A 12,979-nucleotide genomic window follows, 5' to 3' on the forward strand; every position below is an offset into this window, starting at 1 on the left:
GACACTCACGGGCTGAATAATGTAGTATGCACTCTACGGAAACACCAGGGGACAGGAAGCCTCCGATGGCAGGGAATCACAATAATTCTGGGGAAGGGAGACGGAAGGAAAGCATACGAGCCGAATCTAATAAGCAAGATTGTGCATCACCAACACTGACATATGAATCAAATAAAATGGCGGATATTGTACGCTAAACCATTATTGGATTGAAGCATCAATACATAGGACTGAGGCTTTCGCCAGTGCTTCCTAGATCAGCTTTGTCCTTGTCGTTCAGCGGCTTCCGTTCGCCTGGAAGGTACAACCTAAAAAGTGTGTAACACCGCTCTTAAAATCCTTAGCACGGACATTGAACTTGCCATCGAAAGGACTAAAGCCTCTAAAAGCCTTTTGAACTAGTTTCCAGATCCAGCGTCAACGACCGTCACAGGATAGTTATTCCGCGCACCGACTACCCAAAATCAGAAAAACGGTTGCCTAATAAAAGTGCTCGATTTGAGGTCGACGGTGGGCGACTGCTGGCTGGACCTCGTTCCAACAAGTCACAGGTAATTACTAGGTCTCTTCGTAGGCTACGATACTCCAGGTGAAAATGGCCAAGCACCAAGAGACAAGTTTCATTATCATCGATGACCAAGGCAGGATAAAAGGAGGATCCTAGTAATAATAATACCCCAAATTGTAAGGAACATGCCAATTGGGGCATGAACAGGTCGTTACAAGACGGGCAACAATACAACGGGAAGGAAGGTTCAACTAACGAGACATGCCTATTACGTGAAAACTCAGCGCGGTTATGGGAACCAAAAAAACCAAGACAATGAGCATGAGGTATCACTAGCTCAACGATGAAGCCAGCTGACATGCCTAGGGTTACAAAGAGCAAAAATGGAGATGGAGATGGAAGAAGAAGAATTTCGAACCCAAGCAATTGGCCGGCTTCGCCTCATTGAAGCCAAGAAAACTCTCTGGGGTCACTGTTGAAGAGAAGCCGGGTGTAAAGCATAGTTTCGATTGGGAGACGCTGCCAATGCACAGAGTCAAACGAATACTGTTAATAAAATTGAACTCTTGGAAGGGGCAAACTGAATTTGCAGCAGAAAACCTAGTTAAATCCGAGCGAAAGGCTCAGCGGGTTGGAATGAACTCGTACCATAGGCGGTTGGGAACGGGTGAAAGATTTGTTCGTAGTTGCAAATGCAGGCTCCAGTAGGCGACATGGTAAGAAAATATTCGTCAGATGGGCATCAGACTGGTTATGGCAATGCCATGTCATCAATGCATTGACATACCTCGTTTCCGGATAGCTCCGTTGTCAATGTTACCACGATCGGTCGCGGGATAGGTATTTCCGTGGCAGCTGGATCTAGGTGCGATGAGGGGATTGGCAGAAGTAAAACCAGGCCAATGTAGGTCCACGGGCAATTTCAATTCATTTGGAGGAACATCTTAATGTAGACTGGGGACCAGCCAGTTTGATTAAAAAACGACTATACGGGGCGTTTGGAACAACTGCAGCCGAAGTTAAAAACTTGAGGAAAGGGAGAAACGTGGAAGGAATAACAGCAGCGTGCGGCAAATTCCGGAGGCATCAGATAAAACGGGGGCCAATGGAAAAATCTAAAAGGAGATGACAGCAAGCCAAATGAACCCACGATTCAAGGTGATTCAAGGTTTAATGGTCTAAGAAGCAGTTAACTTTACAACGACCATAGGGTGAACGTATATATACAAAGGGACGCAAAAATATGCGTAATATATGCTGAGTATCACATGGAGTTAAACGGTTCCAGATTCGGTTTGGACAAAAGATATGCATCTAAATTGTTCTTGAAAACGGTTAAACTCGGCGAATGTACAACATTGGGAGGTAGGGAGTTCCAAATGAAACATACACGGACCGCAAGAAAGTTCCGTCGACAGTTCACCCTCGAGTGAGGTACCACGAGCGAAAAGTCATGCCTCCTGCCCGTTCGTGGTCGACGTCGGACAAAAAGATTTTCCAGCGGATGATTAGGTGTCTTCAGTATATTACATTTTAGAATTAGGTCTCCCCTGATGCGCCGATAGTAGAAGTCAAATAGGTTGAGACTGGCAATCCTGTCTTCGTATGGTTTATTATTCAATCCAATTACCAGCTTCGTGGCTCGATGATACATTCGCCGTAGAAGAATTATGTCTCTCTGAAGCCATGGTGACCAAGCTTATATAGCGTACTCCATGGTTGGTTGGATGTTGGTATTGATTACTCGGGGCAGTGCCAGTCGAGTGAAACGACCAAAAATCCGTTTTAGGAGCGACAGGACTTGTGAGGTCCTCTTGTAGACGGCTGTGCATTGCAAGGAGTTTTTTAAACAGCTGCTGACCCACACGCCAAGATCTTTTTCTTCACTAGTCCAAGAAAGTGGTTGTGGACCCAACGTATAGTTATATGCAAAGGGCTTCCCTACACGGAGCATTTTACATTTTTGGAGGTTAAACGGTAGTCTGTTTTTCAGTGACAAATCATAAAGTGTATCGAGATCTATTTGTAATCGGTGACTGTCTTCAATGGTGCGTATGCTTGACCATACCTTGATATCGTCCGCGAATAAAGTGATTTTATTGCTCACGAGCTCAGGTCTATCGTTTACGTATAATAAAAATAAAGTAGGCCCAAGAACGGAGCCTTGGGGTACTCCGCTTGTAGCTGCAAGTGGCTTGGACAGAGCGCCGTCAACACATACATGCGCGTCTTGGTCAGCCAAATAGATTTCAAGCCAAGCCAGCATCTTTCCCTTAATACCATAATGCTCGAGTTTTTGTAACAATATATTATAGTTCACGCGATCAAATGCCTTGGGGATGTCTAGATAACATGCGTGAACGGGATTTCCATTGTCCATAGCTTGTGGCCAGTCATCTAAGGCAATGAGGAGATTGGGCAGACAGGATCTGTTTTTTCTGAAACCATGCTGGACAGCCAAAAGCAATCCGCTTTCCTCTAAGTGTTTAATGATTTTGTTTGCCACCAGTCGCTCAAGCACTTTGGAGATCATCGGCAACAGAGTCACCGGCCGGTAGTTTGACACGACCGAACGATTACCTCCTTTGTATATGAGAGTGATAACGCACTTCTTCCAGACGTTGGGAACCATACCGTTATTTAGGGACGAATTGAATAACTCAGCGAGAGGTGTGCATAGAGAATGGGTACACTGCTTAAGGATAAATGGTGTTATCTGATCGGCACCGAAAGATTTTCTGTGATTTAGTTCAAGTAACTTTCGGAGTACACATTTTGGAGTCACAATTACTTCATGTATGGAGGTGGGCGGTGAGGGAGACTTAAAAGACATCCGGCTTATATTTCCCTTCTGACAGTGAACAGTGGAATAGAACTCGGCCAGTTCTTCAGCTGCAGCTAACGCAGTGGCCGTCAGTCCATTAGGAGTATGCAGAGGTTAAATACCCGGTTTTACAGACGCCTTATTATTAATGATCCAATAGAAAAGCTTCGGATTTTTTTCCATTTCCTCTAAAAGCATTACCTGGTAATCCTTTTTGTCGTTCACGACCAGCGTGTTTACTTTATTTCTTAGGATCGATATTTTTCCCATGTTGTTGTTGTTTGGCGACGTCGGTATTCAGCCCAGGCTGCATTTCGCTCCGGAATCCATTTTCGGGTTCTGCTTCGTAACTTAGAATAGAATCTCATCTGAGTATTCTTTGGAACGAAGTGGGACTGCAAACGTATTTTATTGACCAAGTTCCCCATGAAGTTAGACCATTGCTGGTGGACGTCTGGACCTTCCGAAAAGCAGTCCGTACGATGACTCAGGGTATTCGACAGTGCCTTCGTGTTCACTTTCCTGATCAATTTAAGCTCATCATTAAGTCTCACCGCCGAACAAACATAATCAAAAATGAGAACGACGTGATCACTCGATCCTAATAGACTTTCATATGCGACGTTTTCCACAACGTTCTTTTCGCTTGTTATGATGAGGCCCAGAATGGAGGGTATATCTGATCCTCTATACCACGTGTTGCATGATATATGATTGTGAAAGTCAAGATCATGTAACGTCTCCTGGAAGGTACACTCGAGGGAATTTATCGGACGTTGTTGAGTCCGTAGCAAGTTTGGGAGATGGAAATCACTCATAATTAGTATTTTACTTTTATACCGGGAAGCCACGAGGCGCAGCTTTTCCATTATGCTGCAATTGTGAAGTTCCTCCGCTGAAGGTGGTCGATAGATCACACCAACAACACAGTCGTTTCCTGCTACCGCCTCTATCGACCACCACCAGGTATCTGATAGCATCAACTCTTCATCAGTTAGCTCTTTGTACAATAGTTGCCTGTTATGGTAAATAGCTACACCACCTCCCCGAGAAATGCGATCCCGACGAAGTAGCGTCATTCCAGGGATGGCAAGTTCGCTATCCGATAAGTGTGGCTGGAACCAAGTCTCGCTGATAGCAATCAAGTTTGGAAAATGCTTTTCACACAATTCAGGTAATTCTGGAATCTTGTTAGTCAAGCATTGCGCGTTCGTATATAAACATTTAATGGTGTTTATTGACAGCAGTGTGGGGCAGTACGCAAGAGAATGTGCAGGTTCGGCGGTTATAATTGTGCCGACCCTGGCAGAGTCGGCGGCTGGTCGTTTTTTGAAGTTTCACCTGGTTTACAAACTCCTACGGCTTCATCTTCATTAACCTTGGTCTCTTCTGTGGGTATATTGTTCGCATGGATATGCTTATCCTTAAATCCCTAGGGAGTAAGTTTCTGTGACGTTGTCATTGTGTTTGGATTAAGTTTAGCATATCACCACGAAGTAGTGTGAGTTTCGTGGGCCTCGGGCCGGTACTCATATACTTGGTGATTTCGAAATTCGATAATTATCAACCACACCCACGTTTTCAATTTCAAGTGTACTGCATAGAAATTACCACTGCATGCAGTCGTGTGTATTTTGCGCTATTTTATCCGACGTTCCGTTGGGTTCCGGAACACCCAAGATGATCAAACTGCGGTCATTTGTATGTTTGTTGGTTGAGGTTGTAGGTTGAGGTGTAGTTTTGCGCGATCTCTCCGACCACGGTATATCAGCGAAAATCCTTTTACCATTGTCAGCTTCCCCCCAAGTTTGAATGCTGATAATAGTATACTCTCCAGGTTTTTCTCGGTATTAACGGTAACTCTGAGAAGTCTTGGCTTACCGTTATGGGGCGAATTCGGTGGTCGATTTAATCGTGTTAGGGCAACTGGTACGATAGGTTTTAACTTCATTTTAGCGCAAAGTTTGAACCACTTCTCCAATTCGCGCTTGTGTCTCGCTTGTAATAACGTATCGCAAGATTCTGTGACATTAGTGCAAATAACACTAAGTCCCAATGATGCTTTCCGTTTATTATTGAACGACATAGTTTTGGATTCAATGGCCTTTTTTGACGTTACTGCATCGGTTTGTAACAGAGGTATGGAATTCCTTGTCAATTTAACATGCTGCACTCCCCCCACCGGCCAAGACTCACGTGGTTGTAACGGCTCTTTGATATGTTCTAGTTGTTTCTCTAGTGAGCCCAGCCTAATCTCCATTAGGTCGTTTCTTTTGCTGATGTCATTTGTGTTCGATTTTGGCTGCCGTTATTCAAGATATTATCTCTACAAGTGACACATAGATAACATACTGATGGGTGATTGACATCATTAACAATCTGCACCGTTGCATCAGTTAGTGTTTTTTCACAATGGGCGTACACATGCAGTTTACAAAAACAACATTGAACTGAGGGCATACTGAGACCCACCGGGTCAGAACAGGTCACACATGGGTCGCATTGAATTTTTTGTTATCGAGCGCGCTGTTGACGCTTTCGTTAATGTCGATGTTATGGAACAGGGGACGCGTTTGGACATGTTTGGGTGTGTGTGTATGGCAGGTTAGCTAGCTAAATTGCAAGCGTGTGCCGTGTACGTGCGGTTTTGGGTCCACACTCGGACTAGCGTGTGCGTTAGCCGATTAGCAGAAGTTGTGAACGCAGTTAACTCGGAAGGCCAATGATTATCGATCCGGAACGAAGAGGGATTCAATGGTGAAATTAGTGCGGACCGGTTTCTCGATAGCGCCCGTAACTCTTCACCGATCTTTGCAGAAGCGGTTGCAAAGGATAGAACTCGTTGCGGGCTACCGTTTTGTGTAGGCAACGTGGAGTATCTTCGAAGATTGCGGGTAGTTGTGCGCGTGTATGTGGAATCCGTGACGTGAGCCAGATCCCAATATCCGTAGCTTCTCAACGGCGACTGAAAGGATTTCAGAAGTTGTACAGATCAATTCTGAAAGGATTTCAGAAGTTATACAGATCAATTCAGCTTGCGGAGAGCAAGCGATTGATATGCAGATCAACGGTGTAGGATTGAATAGATCCAAGAAAACTGTTCCAATGGCGGAGCGCCAGAAAATGCAGCCTCACGGTAGTGTTGGCGTGTTGTATTATTAGGAAACAACAAATCATTATTGGTGAGTTTCTGCACATAATGCTTACAGCAATGCAAGAGACTACCGTTGGTGACTCTGAGGGTGATCATCCAGAAGGCGCATGGTGTGTGCGTGGTTTTAGGAAGGTAAGGACCCAGCCGTTGGGGTGGCTAGCAGAGAGACTAGCCGTGGGCCAATTGAAACAGGCCATTGCTTGATGGGTTATTCAGGGTGCAGCGGGCGGGACTTTGTTGTGCAAATGGGGGTGATGTGAGCAGGGACAGCGGACAAATGATAAACGGTTGAGCAACTGCCTACGGGATAACATAACATAGTTCAACTGGAATCTACTAGGTGAACTAAACAGACAGCAAGAGTATGAGTCACCAGTAACAAAGTCACTGCTGTCAGCTTCAAGAAATGATTGGTGCATGGCAATCAACAGCCAACAAGTGCTACCCGTGACTGCTGTCGTTCAGACTTTCACTGGAAATGCCTCCAAAAAGAACCCCTTAATGCAGCGCAGACTTGCTCACCGTGCTCTATGAGACTCGAGACTGTGGAGCAGTGAATCCTGTGAGTTTCGAAGGGACGCTTTTGAGGAGTCAGAAACTACGGCATCTGTTGCGAGTCCTCCACCTTTGGTTTGGGTCAAGCTGTTAATATATTCTAGCCTCTCCGTCGCGGAAGAACTGTTTTGAAAGGAAATCGTGTTACGCTGTTGATGTCATGTTATGGAAACTGAGGCGATTTAAGTTGGCCCGCTTCAAAATGCGTTTCATTACCTAGCAATATGCTGGTGATACTCATGGGCCTGCAGCTGTTGGGCGATTGGAGATTGCCAGATCAGTACATTGGCGTGACAATCGGCATCTTCCAAGCGAATGAAACGTTTCCACCGTTCATGTACCCCTTGAGCGTTAAAATCATCCACTAGCAAGAGATGAGTAAGATGGCATCCGGAGGGAGTATTTCCAAGGGTTTGTCAGAATAACAGGGCGTTTTCCCAAGGACCTAAGGGACGGAAGCTGAGAGCGCCTGGATGGCAGTCAGTCTCGTGCAGCGGAATTTGCACCCACGATGCATTACAAAAAGGCGGAGGGGTGCTAATCGGGTGCAATCGGACTGGACAGGGACACACTGAAGCATAAGGCAACTTTAACCGCTCATTTCCCTCACAAGTCACTCATCCACCGTGATCCCAGCCCCAGAGATATCGGATACGAGCCACGTTGCCGGAAAACAGATTATGGACAGTCGTTCAAGAGGAGCAGAAGTGAACATCGAGAAGTCTGTTAAAATGACCTGGGTGGATCGTGGACTGACACTTCAAAAATATTCCCACTTCAAGTGCAGGTGGGGAGAAGAGATATATCGTATCACTAGAGTGGTTTGTAGATGTGCCGGTTCTACGCAATTCTGGGGTCGAAGGACTCAGCCCCTGCGTACTTGTCTGCTTCCTGACTCGATTACCACCGGTGCAGCCGTCTGTCTTCGAGGGATAGAAAAAGGGGGAAGGTACTGTGGAAGGCAGGATAGCTTTATGTGACGGCTTGAAATAACTTGAAGTAATCGCGGAGTAAGTAAACATTGTTTGGTAATTGCTTGAGATGACCAAGTCTGGTGGATGAAATTGTGGCTCCCGTGTTTTCTGGAAGTTAATAGTCATCTAAGGACGATTTCCACTCGGGCGTGTAAGAAACCACTGTAGTAAATGCTAGAACAGACGGTCACACAGGTTTCCGCCATAGATGGGGGGGGGGGTGAAATACACCAGCTAATGAATGAAAACCGAAATAATTTTCTCCGAAAGTTTGGCCTCCATTATGCCATAACATCGTACGGTTAAATGTTTCAGTGCCCCTTGGTAGAAGCACCTTGTTTTAAATTATACTTTTCCAGGGTCACCAAACTACACAAAATAAAAAAGATTGATTGATAACGTATGCTATATCACTTTTCATCACTCAGCGTTTCTGGAACAGGGCGATGCCATACCTTTTTCCAACACGGTTGAATGGTTTCAAACTCTATTTTAAATGTAGTTAAATCTCCGTCAAGATATGCTGAACCCAGGTGTTTACTGCTGAAGTTGCGCAATTATTGCGATTGGCACATGCATTGTAGACCATTTACGGGTCACTCAGGAAGAAAAAGGATCTTGAAATACCCTTATCAACAAACATTTCCGGTTTATTCTATAGTGCAGAAAGCCATCCATTTAATTCAATAGAAAGGTATGAACCAGGGATATATCAAAACCCTAAGTCGCGGATATAGTTAGGGTAACGGGGAGAAGCTGTTCGATATTAGAAATGAGGAAGATTGTATCGATGAATGGACAAACAGAGCCAAAATTGAAGTTGTTTATACTGTGAGGAAGGCGTGAAGAAATCTCGGGAAGTGATCAACATGAAGCTGTTTGGTGGGTCAGTGGATGCAGGGGACCACAATTCTCCTAAGACGCTTCAGCCGAAAAAGGATCTTACCAAGTAAACGGACGGCCCGGGCGATATGGCGATGCGCACATAGGATATTATACCATCGTTAGCGAGCGTTGCGCACACCCTAGCAGCGGGGCAAACAGAACGGCAGCTTTCAGAACGGTGGAAAGTAACAATTAGATACAGTAGATGAGATAAAAGTATCTTGCTAACAAGCGTAATTTGAAAGGGCTGGATCATCCACGACCGAGGTATCTCACTTGAGGATTGAAAGCAGAGCGGGGGGAAGGATCCTATGGGGAATCTAAAAGTAGGAGTGTCTCGTATCCTAAAATGAAAATTCTTCCATAGCTTAAGAACTATGGCTGAAGGCTCCAAGTAGAACGGAATGCTAGATAGTTTCCCGATAGATGGTGCAGGGTACTACTGGCCTGGGGTACGTTATCCTAATTTACAAGCAAAAAGGAGTGAACGAACGATAGATTTGGTAATTTGCATTAAGAAACGCAGGAGCCAAACAAGTTATCCTGCCTAACTTAGATGAAGAGTGTAAGTGCTAGTAGAGATTTTTCGCCGGTTTAATCTGCCTGGGTGCCTTAACGCTTGAACCGATGCGGAGGTTAGCAATAGCGGTTTTAGTTTCTCAATTACCGTGGGTCATCGTGAAGGATTTTTGTCCCAAGGATGACGCACAAACAGTCATCGTAAGAAGAATAAAGGTGACCAAAGCAGTACATCGTGCAGATTGTCACCAAGCGCTTGTCCAGGAGCCCATCCACCCCGGCGCAAACATTATTGGTAGTAAGGAAGTACTTCGTGACAGTGCTGTAATACGGTGACTGCGGGCATTTGATTGTAGACAAAGATGACGAATGCCTCGAATACTAGCCTTTATTCTCGATTTGCTTACCCGTAGTGTGCAGTGAGTGCAAAAGGCCTCTGATCGCCTGGATCCATACTGCGGGATGGAGGGTGTTGTAAAAGCTAGAAAATCCGGGACCACGAAATTCAGGAAGAAGGAACTTGAAGCACTGTATCCTCAAAGACTTTTGATTTTATTTAAGTAACTGAGAGAATGCAGCGCTTGGAATGGGGTTTGAAGAAGTAGCCAGCACTGAAGTAATAGAAATTGGTTATGTGAATTACCGGCCGATTTTACAGGAGATAGAAGAGAAAGCAACTGCGTGTGTGAGAGCAAAAGTGTTCTTACTGTTGGCGGTTGGCGAACAAAATGTTTCTCTTCGATATAGTAGGTTGATTAGATTACAGTTTATGCTTAGGGCAGCTGATTCCCATCACTATTGGAGCGCAATTTCATCGGTGACCTGTATTGATAATCCACAGCCACGTAATTGTACCCCTATGGTAGATACGGAAAGCTTCTGTGGAGGCAACTAACCGAAGAAAAGCCATAATATCACTGAGCGTCCTGGTCACGTTCTGGGTGCTACTTGAGAGGTAAAGTGGTAAAGTATCGATTAAGAAACAACGCCTATTCCCGATTCTGTCTGAGGAATTTAGCCGATGCTAGGGCGATGTATTTGACGCTCAACGATTAAAGAAAACCAGCTAACCTTGAGCCCGGACAAAAGTGGTGAGATGCGGTTAAAGGATTTCCTCTGGGAGTAGTACGTTGCGGGACGGCTAAAATGGTTAACCGGTAATGTGTTTGGATTGGAGAAGACTTGAACGCTAATAAAAATATGTACTGTTGGTTGGGCGAGTTGTTAACTTGTAGAAAGCAAAAAATTCGGCTTCTTCGTAAGATCCTTTATTTCATTGAGCGACAAACTGGGTTCTATCGGTGTAGAAACAAACAAGGTTTACCTAGGCCTGACTATTACTTAGCCAGAGATCGGTTTTCCTTACGGTAATAATAACACAGAGTCTGTCAACTCAACCGTTGAAAATGCTTGTTTGGCGGCCTGAGTTTTCCTTACTTGAAGCGACATTGCAGCTGCTGACCACTGCAGCTCCACGAATTTAGGTATGCTAGTGATAACGTCCCGCAGACTATTGACATGGATTCGAGAGCTACCGCTCTCAACCATCCGCGCGTCAGTTCTCCGGTTTATCCCTTTAGGACCAAAACTAGATCATAAAAAAGTAAGCCGTACTAAGCCGGGATAAGGTCCAAAAAATTCACGAAGCACGTCACAACTTCGTCGCGGATCATAATTTATGGGGTAGAAGAAGGTAGAAAGATTGAATGGAGTTCTTTCTAAAGTGGTGAATTATAACATCCTGATTGAGTCCACCGACGGTCGCTGGGACAGATGTCCGAAAGATAGGCTTCCCCCTAATTGTAGAAGTGCCAAGAATGAATCAAGAAATTTCCGACCTTCAGCCATGTGCTTGTAAACTGTGTACCTAACTTACCCCGGTCAAGCTCGTTCCTTTCCTGAACCCACTGTTTTCTGCGCCTATTCCACGTACTCAGTATTCACCCGCTACCCTCATGAACTTTTGACGCTCAACATATCGAACCAATGCCGATGAACTTTTCAGCGCGCTTCTTCGCCTATTGCCATCTATGTCCCATGTGAACTGCATAGTATTGCCCATAAAATCTAGTATGGTTAGTGGCGTTATGTTGAATGTGACCTATGTTCAGAAATTAAATGCTGAGTTAGAGCAAGGTGTTATGGGAAAGTTCCCGCAGAAAGTTTGCCGAAGCTAAAAATTAGTAGAAGGTTGAATGGAAGTGAAAAGTGCTAGCTAATTTGCACCCCGAAAATTAGCAGAACTACTAATCCGTGGGTGACCTGGAAACGGACGCGGTCTATATGAAATAGTGTATGAACCCACCTAGGGAAACATGTATTATCGACAAATTTCATTACAATCGCTCATAGCAACTACGGCTTTACAAAGATAGAGAAGGATAAATTAGACGAACCTCCGCCTAAATTTTGGATGTTTATGAAAAAGCCATGAAGTCAGTGTCCCTGACAGAGTTGAAGGCAACACGCGGCGACTAATATATTTCATCCATTATTACACTGGTGAAGTCGCAATATTCTGGTGGGAAAATATGGTCTGCAGTAGAGCTGTTCTCGGGCCGCGTAGGTTCCAGTCCTCATAATGGAGGTGTGTTGATGGGGTAAAATGGTTTGTGAAAAAACAAAGAGTGCATACAAAAACCCCTAAATTTCGTCCTTCCAGTTGGATGTATAATAACATGCAGAGGCTGAGTGGAGAAATCTGGTTGGTCATCAGTAAGAGCAAGTATTCTATTACCAAATACATCATAGTTGTTCCTTTCAGCGCAGGCTTTTTCACGTAACTTTGATAATATGGTCAATAGTTTTGAGGGGTTGATGAATATGTTGCTAACGCGACCGTTTAAATACTTTTTACTGAAATCGTCCAAAGCCCAAGTATATACAATAATGTACAGTCTCAAACCATGAACAACGGACAGCAATTCGCACATACTTGTTGGAATGTACCGGGTTTTCAGGAAAGACGCTACCCATCGTATTCACCGCAAGTGCAGGAAAAATCCTTATCTCATTTTAAAAAACTTTTGGGGCAGTCCACAACAAAGTCTCCATTTCTTCAGCTCACAATGTTCCATAAAAGTATGATGAAAGACTTCATTGCCCAAAACTGACTCTGGCTTTCTTACCTTTGCTCCCCGCCACACGGCGACATTTAGCACTACACTTCATAGCCCGACTTAACCGTCAAACGAAGACCGCCCAAAGACCAGGCCCCGCACAAAAGCAAATCCTTGGAAATGCAGGAAGGGAATTTATTTCGTATAGATGTGTTTACAATTCCCAAAGTAAGACAAAAATATTCTTTATTGAGGATTTCGAATCTGGTGGCTACTTGTTTGATGGAAGGTTGAAAATCGCTTCAAGTTTCGGAAAGGAAACGGCTGTTACACAGAAAGACCGCGAATGGAGCAGTGCAGTCATTTAGGGATTCGGAAACTGATTTGATCCCTTGGCTACATGAGGCTGACGCGACGTTCAACCGAAAAAACAGCACGCACTCGGATGAACCGCAGGCTGCCAAAAAGGATTCGGCGACTTCTGGGAAAAAAGATCCCAAC

At 44.7% G+C, this 12,979-nt stretch overlaps 1 protein-coding gene across 1 annotated transcript in view; it reads right to left on the minus strand.

Moving 5' to 3' along the window:
* Positions 1 to 5,937: 5,937 nt before the first annotated feature.
* Positions 5,938 to 12,979, minus strand: part of T265_08357 (hypothetical protein) — a gene marked incomplete at both ends in the record, with an annotated part of 43,436 nt that continues 36,394 nt past the window's right edge. Inside the window, one exon of the mRNA XM_009174133.1 lies at positions 5,938 to 6,297. Coding sequence (XP_009172397.1) covers positions 5,938 to 6,297 — 360 coding nt within the window. The remainder of the gene's footprint in view (positions 6,298 to 12,979) is intronic.

Source organism: Opisthorchis viverrini (assembly GCF_000715545.1).
Source record: "Opisthorchis viverrini unplaced genomic scaffold opera_v5_212, whole genome shotgun sequence".
NCBI classification, from domain to species: Eukaryota; Metazoa; Platyhelminthes; class Trematoda; order Opisthorchiida; family Opisthorchiidae; genus Opisthorchis; species Opisthorchis viverrini.